This window comes from Watersipora subatra, chromosome 11 (assembly GCF_963576615.1).
Source record: "Watersipora subatra chromosome 11, tzWatSuba1.1, whole genome shotgun sequence".
In the NCBI taxonomy this organism is placed as follows: Eukaryota; Metazoa; Bryozoa; class Gymnolaemata; order Cheilostomatida; family Watersiporidae; genus Watersipora; species Watersipora subatra.
This window is the reverse complement of record NC_088718.1, coordinates 10,142,284-10,159,979: the sequence shown is the minus strand read 5'-3', so window position 1 is coordinate 10,159,979 and position 17,696 is coordinate 10,142,284. Positions and strand designations below refer to the sequence as shown.

Sequence of the window (17,696 nt, the reverse complement as noted above, 5' to 3'; positions counted from 1 at the left end):
AACCATTGTAGCAGCTTCAACAATCCATCAAAACGAACATCAACAGAGCTAAGTAGTTCTATATGGCAGCTTAAAGATCGGTCCATCCAGTACGACATCAAGTAGAGAGTATTGAAGAAAGAGAGTAGTTACAATAAGACCAGTAAACGCTGTAATTTGTGCATTTGGGAGAATTACTTCATTTTATACAAACCTGAGCTTGCAAGTTTAAACTCACTAAACAAATTTGTGTCAAAATGCCGGCATTCAAATAAGCACTTAATTTGCGATGCTGTGACATGAACCAATTAAATTGTTGTATTATATATAGCTGGCTTTTATCGCTAAGCTACTTGTTGTGTTTTTGCATACAGTCATATGAGCTTCAGATCATTTTAATTTTACCTGATGAATGGTAACAACCATGAAACTTTAAGTAGTAAACAGTTTTACATTTTTTTAGTTCTTAATACATTTTATATATGTAATATATATATAGACGCATATACTAGGTAAATGCCCGGCATTGTACAAACAATAAAAAAGTTTTTGCGCAGAAAATTTATTTTTAATCAACATATACAACATTTACCATTCTAACTTTTACATGAAAGTGTTTTATATTTTCATGTGTGTCCTGCCAATGTGTAATTCTGACATTTGAAAGCTCAAGACATAATTAAAACAGATTGTTGAAAAACATTTGTTACTTCTTATGCTACACACTTTTTAAGATTTAAATTAGCTTATAAACAGGTACAGGTAATGTAGTTGTTATTAGTTGTTATATATATATATATATATATATATATATATATATATATATATATATACATGTAGATATACACCTATCAATCTATAATGCAAATTAGGTAAAATAGCATGAAGCATGCAATATGATGCGCACAATTATTCTATTGGATCACCAGTTGGATGCATAGTGTAAGGGATAGTACACCTGTTTTCAGAATTGAAATTACTGAGTTCAATTTCAGTGCATAGCAGATTTTTGTTCCTGTAGTTTTATCACTATAACTGGGGAGACAAAAAACAAACAAACACTGAGATATGATTATATGGGCCCTATATATGAATGTATGATCGTATAGACATACATGCACATATACAACCTGCTCAGTATGCCTGTATACCGGTATATGTATATGCATATATACATGTTATAATAGATGCAATAAACAATGACAGGTTGCGAGTTACTGCAACAAGTTACGGAATCTCAAGTTCTAAATAAACAAGATGGCATTTGTCGATATTCAGCAACACGATATGTTCTTGAATATTCTGATCAGCATTTCTGTAATAATAGCTTGTTTATTGGACAGAGAAGGAAGTATGAGCAAATATGATAGCTTCACCGAGACATTGATTTGCTGCCCTTAAAGTTCCATGGCATCATTACATCATTATTTTTATTCATTGAAATCAATAAACTTCCGTTTAATTGGTTGAATTTAGTCAGGGGACTTGAGAATAACTCGTTTCACCGCCATGGGAACCATTGGCTTTTTAGCTGGGCGTTAACCAATCAATAAAGGCCAGCTACAATAATAATACAGTAGCAGTTTTCATTCACTTATAAAAACAAATTTATATGAACACCATGGCTTGTGAACGATCCAATTAGTTGACGAGGAACACGAGGAACACGAATTGTAGTTTAATTATTTGATATAACCGAGCTTCCATCAAAAAATGTCAAAAATTGACTCACAAGAGCTTTGAACCCGAACTATTGGTCTTAAAATTTGAACGCTGACAGACAAACTGCAAAAAGGGGGATAAAAAATTTAAACCATTGTATTTAGTTCATGTTTTTATCGCCTGGACCGCATCTATTTAATTGTACCGCCACTCATAATATAACCACGGTCAGGGCATTGGTGAGGTACACTTATACAATAGCTGACAATTTGCTCCTGCAAATAATATACCTTTCAAGAAACATTTGAAAAGGTTTCTGACTGAAATATACAATTCCAAAATACAATAAAATACAAATTAAAATACATTGAAACAATGAAATATACATATACATCTCAATGTATGATAAGGAAACCTGAAATGTAGCTCCCGGTTTGCTTTATGACAGCTTTCAGTTTTTAAGTTTCTTATTAAATACTGAAGAAAGCTATTTGACAGCTAAAAGAATGTACACAATTTTGGTGTGTTTTTTAGCCGACAGCAATCTTTATGCAACCTTTTCAATTGTATAAACGTTTCTGCTTTACCTGAGAAAGGTGGTTGCTCTATCAATAGAATGTAGTATTTGCTGTATTCAACCTATGCAGTCTTAAAAATTTGGTGTATTTTTTAGCGGACAGCAATCTTTATGCAACCTTTTCAATTGTATAAACGTTTCTGCATTACCTGAGAAAGGTGGTTGCTCTATCAATAGAATGTATAGTATTTGCTGTATTCAACCTATGCGGTCTTAAAAATTTGGTGTATTTTTTAGCGGACAGCAATCTTTATGCAACATTTTCAATTGTATAAACGTTTCTGCATTACCTGAGAAAGGTGGTTGCTCTATCAATAGAATGTAGTATTTGCTGTATTCAACCTATGCGGTCTTAAAAATTTGGTGTATTTTTTAGCGGACAGCAATCTTTATGCAACATTTTCAATTGTATAAACGTTTCTGCATTACCTGAGAAAGGTGGTTGCTCTATCAATAGAATGTAGTATTTGCTGTATTCAACCTATGCGGTCTTAAAAATTTGGTGTATTTTTTAGCGGACAGCAATCTTTATGCAACATTTTCAATTGTATAAACGTTTCTGCATTACCTGAGAAAGGTGGTTGCTCTATCAATAGAATGTAGTGTTTGCTGTATTCAACCTATGCGGTCTTAAAAATTTTCTATCCCTGTATCACTGATTAAGTTTTCTGCTTGTAATAATAATATTAGTTAAGGTATATGTGTAGTATACTATCAGATATTATAACATAGTACGATAGAACATAATATGTTATATAACAGTACAATGTATTCTATCATACTATAATACAATGTAATATGATATAATACAACACCGTATTAAATGATATTGTAACATACCATAACACATTATATGGTAGCGTGTTATTATTATATGATTTATGAGAGTACCATTTGGCCAGACTAATCTATTTTGGCTTGTTGCCAAAGCTGTGGTGTAACGCATGACAATAATTGTCAAAAATTACACATTTTATCATCTCAGTGGAAGTTTCAACAGGAACGCTTCAATTAAACAGTAAAGTATGGCTTTTAAATTATGTCTCATAAAAATGTTGATTTTATGAGCTAACCTCTTTGGACCAAGACAGTAGGCTCATTTGAAATTTTCAACCAGTTATTAATATTAATATGGTTGAGAGACATTGGTCTTAAATCTAGTTCATAAATGTTTTCCTTTAAGATTAAAACACACTGATATACATTGCTTTAGTTTACATTTTGTTCATAGACATAGCAACGTACTCAAATATTTTGAATTAAATTAATAATTTATTGACATGACTGCTATGACCAGAGTTCAAAGGATTCTTTATCCACCATTCTCAGCTAACAATCTTAAGGTGTGTGTACACTAGCTAATAATCTGCTATCATATTTCAGCCGATGTCACCACTGCTAATGCTAGCGATCGAATCGAATTACCAAGGTCCTTTTTTATATCTTATTAGTACGCTGGCAATGCCGTGCACCGTGAGAAATAATATTGAGTAACAACTATGCGCACAATTATTCTTGGATGTAGAAGGATGGACAACTGCCGTAGAAGGAAGTGTGCTTGGCTGGGAATCTGAATATGTAGGTTTGATCCCCGCATGGTGCAATCTTTTTTCCTAACACTTTTAGCATGTGTTCAGACGGATGAACGGACAAACGGATGGAGAGACAGACAGACATAGCTCTCAACATGGTAAAGATAAGCTACAAAAGCACTATTCCACTTTCTACTTTATAGGGTCGCGTGTAGTACAGAGTGTCTTTATATCGATATATAAAAATTATTAGAAAATATTATTGATACTTCATAAATGAATCAAAAGTACAATTGAAAACTGACAGCTCGCTGTCACCAAAGAGTCATAATAAGGCTAGCAGCATCAATATCTAAACTAGAGAAATTCAAAAGGAAGACATAAGGGAAAGGGTTGTCAGTATCTATGTGAAAAATGCAAGTACTATATGATATACGTATATCAATCTATGTCTATGTCTATGTAATTGGTGCATACATGATAAATGAGTTTCTTTGTACTTGAAACTATAGTTTTAGTGTTTGCAGGTCTATGCTAAAGAGTTTATTTGGATGTTACCAAGGAACACACTGTCGATGTTATTCAATCATATTTGATCAAACCATACTCATACCTATGAATATGTTTTGTAACAATGGTCATTGGTAATCAAGGTCTATAATGCTTTTAGCTCTTTGTTAAGGTGCAAACACACTTGGGGATATTTAGTGCGATATCGCGATGTGTGGCGCTAATCTGCGCTAGAACTCACCCAGCGAGCTCATGCAGAGCGATAACGCTAGATATTCTCTATCCCAACTTTATAGCTAGCGAGATACATTTCGATTGTTGGTTGTTCCAAAAAATGAAATTATATGGCGGGTAATTATTTCTTATCGATGTTCGCCAACGTGCAGCGGCAACATTTTACAAATTTTTGTTTTGATTAAAACATCACCAGAGTTGAACACTGAATAGTTCATAAATTTAATAAAAGCACTCCCAGTCCTGTAAAACATAACACACAAAACTAACAAAACAACCCAGCTGAAAACCAACATTTGGAGTCAGTAGTTGCGCAGGTTGACCATCTTGAGAATGGTAAATATTTAATATAATAAATATAAAAAACTACTAGAAGAAAACTATATATAAAAATCATAAAATGTTACTATTAAAAATATAAGAATCGTTTTTTCTTATTTCTTCTTGTGGTGTACAATCCGTGAAAGTGAGATAGGCCTAATAACAAAAGCGGAAGTTGTTTACGTCGTTGCCTAGACGGCGTCATATTGACTTACTTAAATTTGTTTACAGCTCCGAAAAAACTTATGATAAAGAATTTTATTGGCAGTTTGTGAGCGTGCCACATTATCATTTGCTGGTGAATTGCTCAAGTACATTTAGGCACACGCCAGCGATATCTCCGCGCTCCTCATGGCGCATGCGATAAAATGGCCTAGTGTTTTTGGAACTTTAGACTTTGGGAATCCGCTTTCTAGTTTTGAAACTTTTGGCAAGACGCCAATTCAGATAAAAAAATTTGATTAATTTATGAGTTCACAGTTTTTATTAAGTTGAAAGCTTCACGAATTTTTTGGTAGCATTTTTTTGAATGAAGTAACATCCTTTTTTGTCATGATCATCTTTCACTTTATATTTTAATCTTGTCATGATATCTGCAGCATAATTAACTTTAGACTTTAAATCTGCAATAATAAAATACACCAAAATTCACAGCTGAAAGTGTCTAGCACTATTTGAAACAACAGTGTAGATTTTAGTTTTCAAATGAGAAGGCTGTTTTAGTTGAAGATTCAATTGTGTCAATAGCTAAAGAATTACTAAGTTTTCATGTGGCGATAGTTTTGCAAGACCTGGACGCACCAGTTTCGAAGCTCTAAGCTGGGCCAACAAGCAGTTCATTTCCATAGAGCACTATAGTGAAGTAATGGTTGTGCGACATCTATGTCAAGGTCAGGCAAGACTTATACAGATGCACAAGTGTGACAGAATTGGTTGCCGAAGCCATTTCTATGGCACAAAGATGACACATAGCACGGGTGTTTTGCTTCAAAACACCACACTGATCCACCAAGAAAAAGAGCAACACGGCTGTTTCTATGATGGAATTGTAGTTCCACATGGGGGTGTGTCGCTGAACTGTCACTGTATAAAAAAATAGTAATATTTTCCAAAACAAGGAAGCTACCATAATAGGATAGTAAAGCTTCTACCAACCAAAGTAATAATCAAAATAGTATTCTCCACCAAACATGTCATATCTCTTTTCCATTATGAAATCTGAGGCCATGTTCTGAATATCTGATGGCACCTTGTCAAGGCGAAACTGGTTGAGATTACAGATGGTTACCGCAGGAAACTCGAGGACTTCAAACTGTAGCTGCAAAAGGTTAAAGGGTAAGTTGTATAGAAAGAGAAATAGGTAGTTATGAATTTTACACCATCCCAAAGTTCTAGAATTTTACAGTTAGCAGCAGAATCCTAATGATTTCAGAGGTCTTTGTAAAATAGCCACTCTAGTGAATCAAATACACATTCTGTTTCTACCAAATGGTGATAAAACATAGCTGTTTTATTGAGTTTATAGGCTTTATTAGTGGTAGCGTCTTTGATTGTCAACCGTCAGGGCTGGAATCACATTGGGTGATTCCAGGCCTGACGATCTGACAAAAAGCTCTCAGCAAGCTTTCAACCCTAGGTTGCTGGGTCTTTCGGGGCCAGACCATAACTTGGAGGCACTGTGTACCACACTGACACTTGGGCACATTAAAGATTCACCTCTTTCCTTCGCACATTGGGCAAGTGAAATGGCTACCTGACTCTGTTAGACTGGATGTGTTGCAAAATGCATCCCTTCGGATTGATCTTAGAGTTTCAGAAGAAGCCCTTGATAAGTGTTAGGACCACCCAAGGTAGCTTATAAAAAACTAGTCCTGGTGATGTTTTTCTCTACTAAAGAACATGAGAACACTACCAAGCATTGTCACTATACATGACAGAAGCATACCATTACTACTAGTAACTTACTATAGGTTTTATGAACTGCACGTACATTTATTTGCATTCTTTTGACGCGGAACTCTGTTTAAATTCTCAACGTTGGTTGCGACATTAAGAGTGATGGTAAAATGACTCTCATAACATGTGGACAGTCATCAATATTCAACTTTATAGTTTACTTTTCATTAACTTCATATTTAATTTATCTACTATTAAGCTTTATGAACTCAGGATATTAAATTACATCCGAAGAAAAGCGTTGCGCCAATTTACAAAGCAGTCGTGTTTTTGTATGATCTTGAACCTAGCTTGCTGTAATTTAAGATGAATAAGAAACTCGACTAAAGCACCCTTGCTAGTTTTCACTATCACACTAAGTAGTACGGTATGTTTGCGAGCACAAGATGGCAATTGCTGTTAAGATTTCCTATATTTAATAACAGAATAAACTTTAAACACTACATCCCTTGCTATGAACATTTATTTTTTTAGAAAGTTAAACAAACAGAAGAGAATTAAAATATTTTTGTTTCACACAACTTTTCATTATTAATGTACTTTGAATCTCAAGTATGAAGAATATTTAAGAACAGTTAAGAATATTTGCATGGGTTGCGTTGTTGATGCTGCCACACAAATGGTTTGGTTGGGAATCTTCCACACAGTATTGGTGATTTTTATTTTTGATCCATTTGGATCCAAAATTTCCATTTTTTGTTTCTTGAAGCATCAAGATAGTTATGTATTACGATGTACATTATAATTTAATAATTCTCACTCTGTCAATATGTTTGTGTCACGTAAATGCGATGCGTTTCTACATTTTTGCCAATTTTGGTCAAACTTCAAATGCATATGATTCGTGCCTTCTGCCAGGTCACTAAAATATTTGGCTTGAAAACTCATCTGGTTCTTGAAAACCAGACTCTTAAACACCCACCTGCAGGCTATCTGATTAGAAATGAAAGCAAACCCTGGCATCACCGAGCTATCACCGCTGACTACTAATAATTTTATAGTACAACGCACAATTTCGTTATATCACAAAACTGTGAATAGCATTTTAACTGCTAGTATAATATTTTAGCACTATAATTGATTTAGTAATAATACATTTATAATTTAATATTATACATGTAATTGTAAAGACCCTATTTATAATTTTTTATCGGAAGCTTGTCATTTATCTAACTATAACAATATTTTGTTTTCAAAAGCATCATATACTATAACATCTTCTTATAACATAATATCTTATGTTGGTATAGTTGTTATTTTTCATAAACTCTCAAGTTCGAAAGATATCTACAGCCAGCTTTACAGTTTGGGTTAATTGATTTAGTGCATTGATTAATTGATAAGTGATTGATTTAGTGCAATACATTGCTGCTGTAATGTGATTGGTAGAAAATACTTGGGTGACGAGATTGAAAAAAAAAATTGAAGCAAATTTACAGCCAAAGTACGGTATAATGTTTGTTTTTGAAATTCGAAACTCACATGTATGTGGCGGGTTTTTAAAGTAGATGGAAAGCATTTAAATCTGTTATAAGAGGTTGTAAGTTTAACCTTTAATGATGCCATAAAAGCCTTAGATCTTACCTATTTTTCACCAAAGTTAGATGCGTAACATTTTTAAAACTCATCAGCGCTGTGAAAACATTACTAAATGCAAATTTAGTTTGGAAAACCATACTTAAAAAATAGAGACCGAGGATAGAATACACTCGGCTAACTCACCGCAATGTCAGTTGTCTTCTCATACTTCAGGTATGTAGTGACTAGCTCGTGTCCAAAAAATATGAAGAGGCAAATTCCAGTGAGAAACAAGAGCACCCAGAATATCTTTGCCAGAATGTACTTTCTTCCAACAATCTGAAACAAAGACACCCTTTACAGTGAGAGCTCATTCAGATACCCTAAGACTTGGCTATATATATATTACTTTATAATAATTTTATTTTAAACAGAAATATTTTCCAAATTATGCCATACAAGAATCATAAGACAAAAAATGGAACCCAATAAAATCAAATAAATGGTTTGACATATAACATTTGAAATTCCTTTTTATATTAGGAAAGCAGTTTTTAGGGGGAAAGTTGCTATTTGCTTTTTTGTAATGAAGGCTAATTGTGGAAACAGAGGCAAATACCAAACCGTTCAAATAGATTTTATTTGGTACACTAAAAAAGAAATATTTCTTTACTATGGAGTATATAACAGTATATTTGTATTATTATTATTAGTATTAATAGAGTATTACTATAGAGTATATAGCTGCTTTGTCTGCTTTCCCGTGTAAACAGTAAAAATATTTTACTTGCAGAGTAAACTATATCGTAAACAACAATAATATATTTATCATAAAAGCTTTGCAAGAAAAGAAAATGGCACAAATCATCATTTGCAGCAACCTTAGTAAAATACCTTTGACTTTTTGAGTTTTTTCATATTATTTTTCAAGAGACATCGTTAAGTGTTTGCGCTTCTTTGTATCGACAGTACAATTATATACGCTTTTTCAAATAAAAATAATAATTGTTTTTCATAGATTTTGACACACCTACATGTATATAGGAATATATAATATATATACCAATATATATACCAATATATATATATAATATATATATATATATATATATAATATATATATATATACATACTTATATATACTTAAAAAAAATTGTTTCCTCACCCCGGATAACCCGAATGGGTGGTAAATTCTGCTCTAACTCGAGTCTCCTACCAGAGACCTGGGAGTTTGAGCACTCTCCTCAAGATCTTAGCTGTTCCCAATAGCGCACTTTTCTGCAACTCACCTGAGTTGATTGTTGTTGGTATTTGGGCAAGCCACATTTTATGCGCCGGTGTTATTACCCCCAGCGCCCCAATGACTACTGGGATTACAGTTGTTCTTACATTCCAGCATTTTTCAATCTCTTCTCCAAGAGGGAGATATTTTTCTACCTTTTCTTTTTCTTTGCTGGCTATATTGTAGTCATTGGGTACTGCTATATCTATTATAGTAGCTTTCTTGTTCTCCTTGTCTACCACCACTATATCTGGTTGGTTTGCTAAGACATGCTTGTCAGTCTGGATGTAGAAGTCCCAGAGGATCTTAGCGCGGTCATTTTCATTGACCTTATCAGGAGCTTCCCACCAGTGTTGTGGTTTATTAAGGCCATACTCATCACATAGACTTCTATACACAATACCTGCGACATGATTATGCCGCTCAATATATATATATATATATATAAGTGGCATATATATATTATGCCACTTATATATATATAAGTATATATATAAGTGGTATATATACTTATATATATATATATATTAGTATATATAAGTATATATATACTAATATATATATACTTATATATATACTTATATATATACTTATATATATATAGCTATTTACTTAGCTTATTTGCGGTTCTCATACATATTACGTAGCTACACTAATAGCTATAAATGTCACTATATATTTGTGGCTAGAAAAATATAGTTACAAAAATATGTAACTAGATTTTTCTAGCTTGGCAATTGTAGAAATAGCTAATTAAGGTAAAGTTGATAAAACTATTACATAAAATAGTTACAAAAACCTAAACTTCAAAAGAAATCTACAAAATATATAAAATTTTTGAAGGGCGATATTTACTAATTTTATGTTGTCTGATGGATTGAACCACTCAATAACAAGAGCTGTCATTATTTTATGCATTAAAAAAATGTGCAATATACATTATATTAGCTGTAAAATCTTAAAAAAATAGCTTGAACAAATGATACGAAATCGATCCACCCACAAGCACTTTATATTATAGTGGGATATACAGCAATTGGCTTTGGAATGTTTCTGTAATAGTTTGACATGAAATGCAGTATGGCTTAATGATTTGTGGTTTGAGAGATTATTTTGTGCTTTTTTTTTAAATGTTGGCTACGACAGGAAAAACAATATTAACCATTGGAGTTCTCAAGATCACAGTCACCATTAATACAGGTCCACCATGATGAAATCATGTGGACCACCCAAAACAGTGCTATTCATTATTATGAGTGAAGAGATTGCTCACCTTGGGTGGTCCATGTGCGCTCGTATTCTCTGAGAAGTCACAGAGAACTTCCTTTAGCTCATGTCTCAGTCTTGAATTTTTTTTCAGACTTGCTTCAGACATTATTATACTCAAAACTTAAAAAGAAAACATTTAAACATTGACACGAAGCGTCTGCTCGCTGCTGTAATTTAAAACAAACGCCTAGCAAATCTTAATGCTTGATAAAAAAATCAATGTACACACCCAGTATGCATAATTCATCAGTTCAGTTTAAATTATCGCCATGTGAAATTCAATACTTTTGTACCGATTTTTCTCTTACACATGCAAGCTTTCTATAAATCGTGGCTTCCTGATTGGTTGGTGCAATTTGTTGTTCGCGGAGATTCAAGAATCAATGATGAACACAAAGAAAATGTATTTGTCATCACAACAACTTGCCTGTGTGAATCCGGATTTTCATTCCTTCTATACACCAAAAATAACTCCATAACGCTGTCAATCTTGAACATGATCCGCACATTTCACTTACCACAAGGACACATCTTTCAATCTGATGATAATAGTCAAGCATAACATTGAGAGGTATTGTTTATATGTTGCTGCGGTGTGAAAACATTAGTCTTCTTAGGATAACCTTCCAATAACAGATTGTTTTCATATATTCTGACTATGTCTGTTTTTCATTGTTTTGAGCCTATTTTGGTTCATTCAAAACGCGGTATACTATATTGCCCTCACCAGTTGTAGGGGTTCAGTGATGAAAACAAATGTAAAAGTGCTGTAATAAATTTGTGGTAATTTCAATCAATTTTGTTTTCTATTGTTTATAATTTTTTACAATATGTAAGCCTGCCTTTTTAAAGTTTTCACAATTACAGATCTACTGATTGAGATTATTAAGCAATCTTATTATTTAGTGTTGATAAAGGTCTTTGTTCCTCAGCTTGTAGCTGAATAAAAGAGCTGATTTCGATTAGTAGAAACAACATCAACCTTTTGAGAAGAATATGAGAGGTGACCTTGGGGACTATGGTTGAGAGAAAAGAGAGGAAGTTTGTGGGTTGAAGAAAGCTAAAGCATACAGCTGTAAAAAATAATTGATCCGGACTATGCAAGTGCTAGCACTAAATGCCATATTGCCTCTTGTCAGGCACACCCAGTAGCTTAGCAGTGTGTGAAAAGGTTTGAGTGCACTTGTATGGCATAATTTGGAAACAATCTTGTTTGAAATGAAATTATTTCCAAAAAAGTAGTAACGGGTTTTTTGCAATGCATAGAGTGTAAGTTATGATTGCCTTTTCCATTAGTTTTTAATTGTTTTATTTTGCAGTTGCTTCCACAGTAATTGGAGTTGGCATGGAGTTGGAGTGGCATGGAGTGGCATACTAGTACGCTGGCAGCCCTGTGCGCCATGAGAGGTCACGGTGTGTAACAAGTATGTTTATATAATTATTCTGTAACTTGACAAGGTGGTGTAGTGGTGCAGTGGTTAGTCCACCTGTCTGCAAAATGGATTAGCTGAGTTTAATTCTCGTGTGAGGCCCACATTTTCCTCAATTTCATAGAATGGCTTCGGACAGACGGACAGACATTGTATATAGTATTATAGTAAAGATTTACTTATTTTAGATCAACACCAATAGTTAACACAGGAAACATCTAAATGGTCTTTGATGTTGGCTCAACACTCAACTTCCTTGATTGGCAAAAGACTTCAACTCAACAACAGCTAACAAACATTTGGAAGCATCTAGAATAAGCAGCACAAAACTGAAATCCCTTGACCATTTGGTGATTGAGAAGTCTTTAAGATGTTAGGTTTTAGAAATTCAGTGTTCTTAATATTCAGATGTAACACAGCGCATCAAGGCATCACATACTCAATTGAAGAAGAGATGTACACAAAATAGCTACTCCATGCAGTATAAAAGAGAGCCACCATGCATATATCAGCAAACTATAACAAAGGAATGGGTACATGATATATATTGCATGAGCTTACATTGTAACAGTCATGCTTTCTATATATTTATCTTGCTCAACTTTCCATTTTGACGCATAGTGGCATAAAAAAGTAGCCCTATGAAAACACACCTACTAAACTGGAAAACACACGCATTAAATTGAGTTTTCATGCATCCTATTAGTTCATGGGAATTCCTGAAGAATTTGCTACTAGTAGCCTACAGAAAACACATTTTAATAATTTTTCTCAGCTAAAAGAATGTTTTAATGTATTTTAATTGTAGTGTATTGCTCAAAAGAGCAAAGAACATACTTAAATACATACTCCATAATTTTTCCAACTTTCAAAATCAACAAAAAAACTGTAATTTTGTACTTTCTACAGCGACTAAAATAGACAAGAAGTGATGATATTATAGCCATTTATCATCAAATTCTCCCAATAGTAGTTCAGCCAGCTCAACTACAACAAGTGTGTTACGTCATGCTGACAAGGTATTACGCAATAGCAGACATTTTCAGGTGACAGACCAATTAGACTAATTACATTAAATTCAAGCAGGGATTATGGTATTAACCTCAAAAGAAGGTCTGGATGGAGCAGGACAGAGAAGTCATTTGATTCAATTAGTTATCACTCTTGCAGTAAAGAGAACAGGTTTTGCTGGCAAAGCCTTACCTCTGGTGTGTTGTGTAGATAGCTAGACTAGAGTTATGTTACTTTTACGAATGGTTTTTGAGAACAAATCAAATATGTATATACATGTTTACATGCATGGACAATATCGAAAGCCAGCATACTTTTGAAAAAGTTCCAATGGTGTGTAAAAAAAACTGGACCACTTTGTTGGAAAATGAATTCTCATTTACAAAATTGTTACTCATGGTAAATTTAGTCAACAGCCTTAAATTATATATTAAATATGCATGTATGTAACTTCAGTCAGCAAGTAAAAATGTTTTTGGTGTGATCATATCTGTTTAGATTGTTCTCTTCAAAGATTAAAAATAAAATGTTCAGAGTTTAGCCTACATAGCCATTCAAAAACAAAATTTTACAGCTGTTTGTTTACATAATTGAAATCAGGAACAAAACAGGATTAATTTAATATATAATTTATGGCTATTGACTACATTCACATAAAGTAACAATAATGTATATGAAAAATTTAATTTTCCAACAAAGGTCCAGTTTATATCACACACCACCATACACACAATTATATGAATATTGCCTCATCTTAAAAATATTTGGTTTATTTTCTGCACGAAAAAGCCAATTATTTTAATCTGAATCACAAAATATTAACGTGAAATAAACCAATTTATTGTTGAATGAAAATCTATTTTGCTATTCAAAAGACACTGCAAAAATAAAAATAAATTTTTCTATAGGCTGCAATATTGATGAGGAATTATACCAATAATAAAATTAGAAGTTCATGTTGATGAGCCAGAGAGGCAAGAGCTCTAACACATTGGGAATTTAGTACTTTTTAAAAAGAAAATCAATCCACTTCACACTTCTGTGCATATGTACGCACAAACTTTCTAGATTGACATTTGATTGTTACATACATGTAAAAGTATTCTTTCTATGCCACTTGTCTGAAATCTATTTTGCTTCTTTTATGTGGACACTGGTTCAAAATATTACCCCTTAAACAAATTTATTTAACCTTGCAATACAAGTCTCTGGTTAATTTTTTACTTTTTAGTAAAATAATTTGTGTAGTATTTCACTTTCAGTAAACCTGAAAGCACGGAAGGTGATGAGGGCCAAGGGGGAGCGACTCTACAGCGTAGGCGAGACTGAAGGGAGGTATTAATTTCCGATGGACTGGTGGAAAGTTGATGCGGCCGAGCCATTGTATATAAACTATAGACTTTTGGGACAGAGGTTAACCTAAAAAAGACATTAAATACTTTTTTACCGAGAGTGATAGAAATTCTTACGCAATTGGCAATCATTGACAAATATATTCCTACTGTTTTCATGTTAATAAGACCTATTTATGCTCATGATTGCCTGTCAGAATATTACAGGTATATGTTCTTATCATTTTCTAATGGTTAAAGTTGATGTAAGTAATATTTTTTCTGCTTTCATCTATACTTTTCTTTCCAAATAAGTTTTTTTGTATTCACTATTTTTCACTCTCATGCTGTCTTATTGTCTTTTGAGAGTTGTGTTCCCTACCTATTTTATGTAATGTTTTACGGGCTATTTGTTGGTGTCAAGTTAGCCGTACTATAATGGCTGATTAGTACCCATAATAATTTATTGTTGCAAATGCAAAAACTTGCCAAGGCGGAATTTAGCAAAATGATGTAATTGGTCAGTTTGACCGATAGCTGTAAAGCAGCTCTAGTCCCCACCCATCCCCGCCTCTGTAATATAAACACTGCTGCAATTTAGTAGGCAGGGCAGCTCTCTGTTTGGCTCTTGAAAAAGACACATAATATTATTTTTATAATAAAATTGTTCATCCATTGGGTAAATCTGCGCTTCAACATGCTGTATTTCAGAAAGCATTGAATTCAGATCCCTCTGTTGGCGTCAGCAGAGCACAAATGAGTTGGTTTCAGCTCCCTCCTGTTGGTTTAAGCAGGTTGTATTTTAAAAAGTGTTGGTTTCGGGGCACTCCATCAATTTCAACAGAGCAGGAGTTGGTGTCAGGTCCTTTCTGTTGGTTTTATCAAGTTGCATTTTAGGAATCGTTGGTTTCAGTGCACTCTGCTGGTTTCAGCAGAGCACAAGTGAGTTAATTTCAGCTCCCTCCTTTTAGTTTTAGCAGGTTGTATTTTAGGAAACGTTGGGTTCAGCGCACTCTGTTGGTTTCAACAGAACACAAGTGAGTTGGTTTCAGCTCCCTCCTTTTGGTTTAAGCAGGTTGTATTTTAGGCAGCGTTGGGTTCTGCGCACTCTGTTGGTTTCAGCATACCACTAGTAAGTTGGTCTCGGTAAAGTATCATTAATACGCCAAAAGTGAGAGTTGTCTCTACCCCACACCAGCAAGTTTTGTAGTCCATATTGTTTTATCGATTACTCACTTCAAACCACAACGAAAAATTTTGGTAATGCATTGTGATGAGAAGAAACAAACTTTTACAATTTTGAATTAACTGAATACATTTAAAATGTTCATATTATGTGTCAGTATTACTACACCACGTTAACTAATTTTATTCTAAGACATCATGCACCACATTCTTTTAAAATGTTGTATCGTTTTCATCAGCAGTATCTCCGAGCTGTTTAATATTCTTAGGAATTGTCTTTTCAGTCATATTGTGTCTCTCAGTTATTTCGCAACCTGCAAACACGCCGATAGAGTCGGTTCATAAGCGAAAGTGAACACTAAATATGATATGTGTAAATTAAGGGCTATGTCAAGAACGCTGGTAGCCTGTAATTTTTGAGATTGCGACCGTAGCTATAATGGCTACATAGTCTAAACGCTTCTAACAACTTCCGCGATGAACGCTAGGCTCGCAGGCCTTTGCGAACAATAATCATTCATATGTGATAATCGTTGCGTTCAGCGAGGACCCGTGAGAAAATGGTCAGTAATTAGTTGTGAATTACATTGAACTCAATCGTTCACATAGCTGTTTATCGACATCGTAGGCTTTTGTTATTTTTGTTTTATAGATTTGTAAGTAATACATGTTCGCTGTAAAATTAAAATGTTAAACGTTACTGTTGTATATATTATACTCTAGTTTGCTGCACGTTTAGAGTGCTGTTTGTTTAGAAAGTTGTCTTTTTTATTTTACTGCGTAGTCTAATAATGCTAGTGTAGCAGAACACAAGTGAAAAATTATTATAACCAAGCTCAAAAATTATGTTGGCTAGTTATTGTTAGTTGAAAACAAGATGGTCACTGATACCGTATAAGCCTATGTTTTAACGTTACATAGTGGAAGCCCTAGGTGTTCGCGTAGTTCTAAACTTGCTTTGGTCAACTTTCTTTGTCGCTTTATGTAGGTCTATGTGCTGCTGCCTTTTATCTGCAATAATGATTATAGCAGATTGCCTACATAAATCTATGTAGGCCTAGTATTTTTACCAGCTGATGAAAAGTATCTACTTATTTATTATATGCTTTTTTATAAGAACCAATAGTTTTTTGGCTTTTACTAGCTTTTCTTACACATTATGGGGTCGTTGCTGCTAACGGTATTCGGTACTAATATTAATTACGTTGGAGCACAGAAACAATTTTGGTTAGATACCCGTCTTGGCACCACCGATGGTCCTTGTAGAGATTGAACTACTAACCTACTGATCATTAGTCAGTGTAACAACCACTGAACTATAGTTTTTTACTAAATAATAATTTTGTTTTGTTACTAAATAAGTATTTACCCTAGTTCAAGGCAGACTAAAAGTAAACCTCTATTGTACTGAATACAGATTTTTGGCGGCAAGTTTTGCGGATACTGTTTTTGTAATGGCTGCACATGTTTCATGACAACAACGCAAAATTCAAGCAATATTGAGCTTGCTGATTCGTTCATTGCTGTTATAGTAATATAATACTCCTTGTTGTATTAATAGTCCTAATTCATAAGTTACCTAAGTACCGGAACATTTGTGCGCAACTGCGACCCTCCATAAACCTTCTGGAAGATGAGTTATTAATAATTATATTAAACATAGTGGTATGACATAACCATACAAAAGAAAGCCCTGCAGTGATAATATTTTGCTCCTACCACAAAGTTTTTTTTACTTATCTGGGTAGATAGTCAGTTACATAGCTATAACAACTGGGCTTGACATTTGTCATTGACCAGACCAGAGCAGCCATTAGTGTGAAAGGGTGTTGAATGATTATAAAATGTTTCTCAGAAATTCACTCTTGGTGAAAGTGAAGTTGTGTTTTTTTTGATAAC

At 33.7% G+C, this 17,696-nt stretch overlaps 2 protein-coding genes across 2 annotated transcripts in view; one reads left to right on the top strand and one right to left on the bottom strand.

Moving 5' to 3' along the window:
• The window catches only part of LOC137407807 (amiloride-sensitive sodium channel subunit beta-like), a 32,180-nt gene extending 21,234 nt beyond the window's left edge, over positions 1 to 10,946 (bottom strand). Inside the window, exons 1-3 of the mRNA XM_068094188.1 lie at positions 10,845 to 10,946; positions 8,494 to 8,628; positions 5,971 to 6,133 (exon numbers count right to left, since the gene is read on the bottom strand). Of these exons, the coding sequence (XP_067950289.1) occupies positions 5,971 to 6,133; positions 8,494 to 8,628; positions 10,845 to 10,946 (400 nt within the window). The remainder of the gene's footprint in view (positions 1 to 5,970; positions 6,134 to 8,493; positions 8,629 to 10,844) is intronic.
• A 5,408-nt stretch (positions 10,947 to 16,354) lies between these two features.
• The window catches only part of LOC137408475 (interactor protein for cytohesin exchange factors 1-like), a 35,647-nt gene continuing 34,305 nt past the window's right edge, over positions 16,355 to 17,696 (top strand). Inside the window, exon 1 of the mRNA XM_068095015.1 lies at positions 16,355 to 16,360. The gene's annotated coding sequence lies outside the window, so the exon portion shown is untranslated. The remainder of the gene's footprint in view (positions 16,361 to 17,696) is intronic.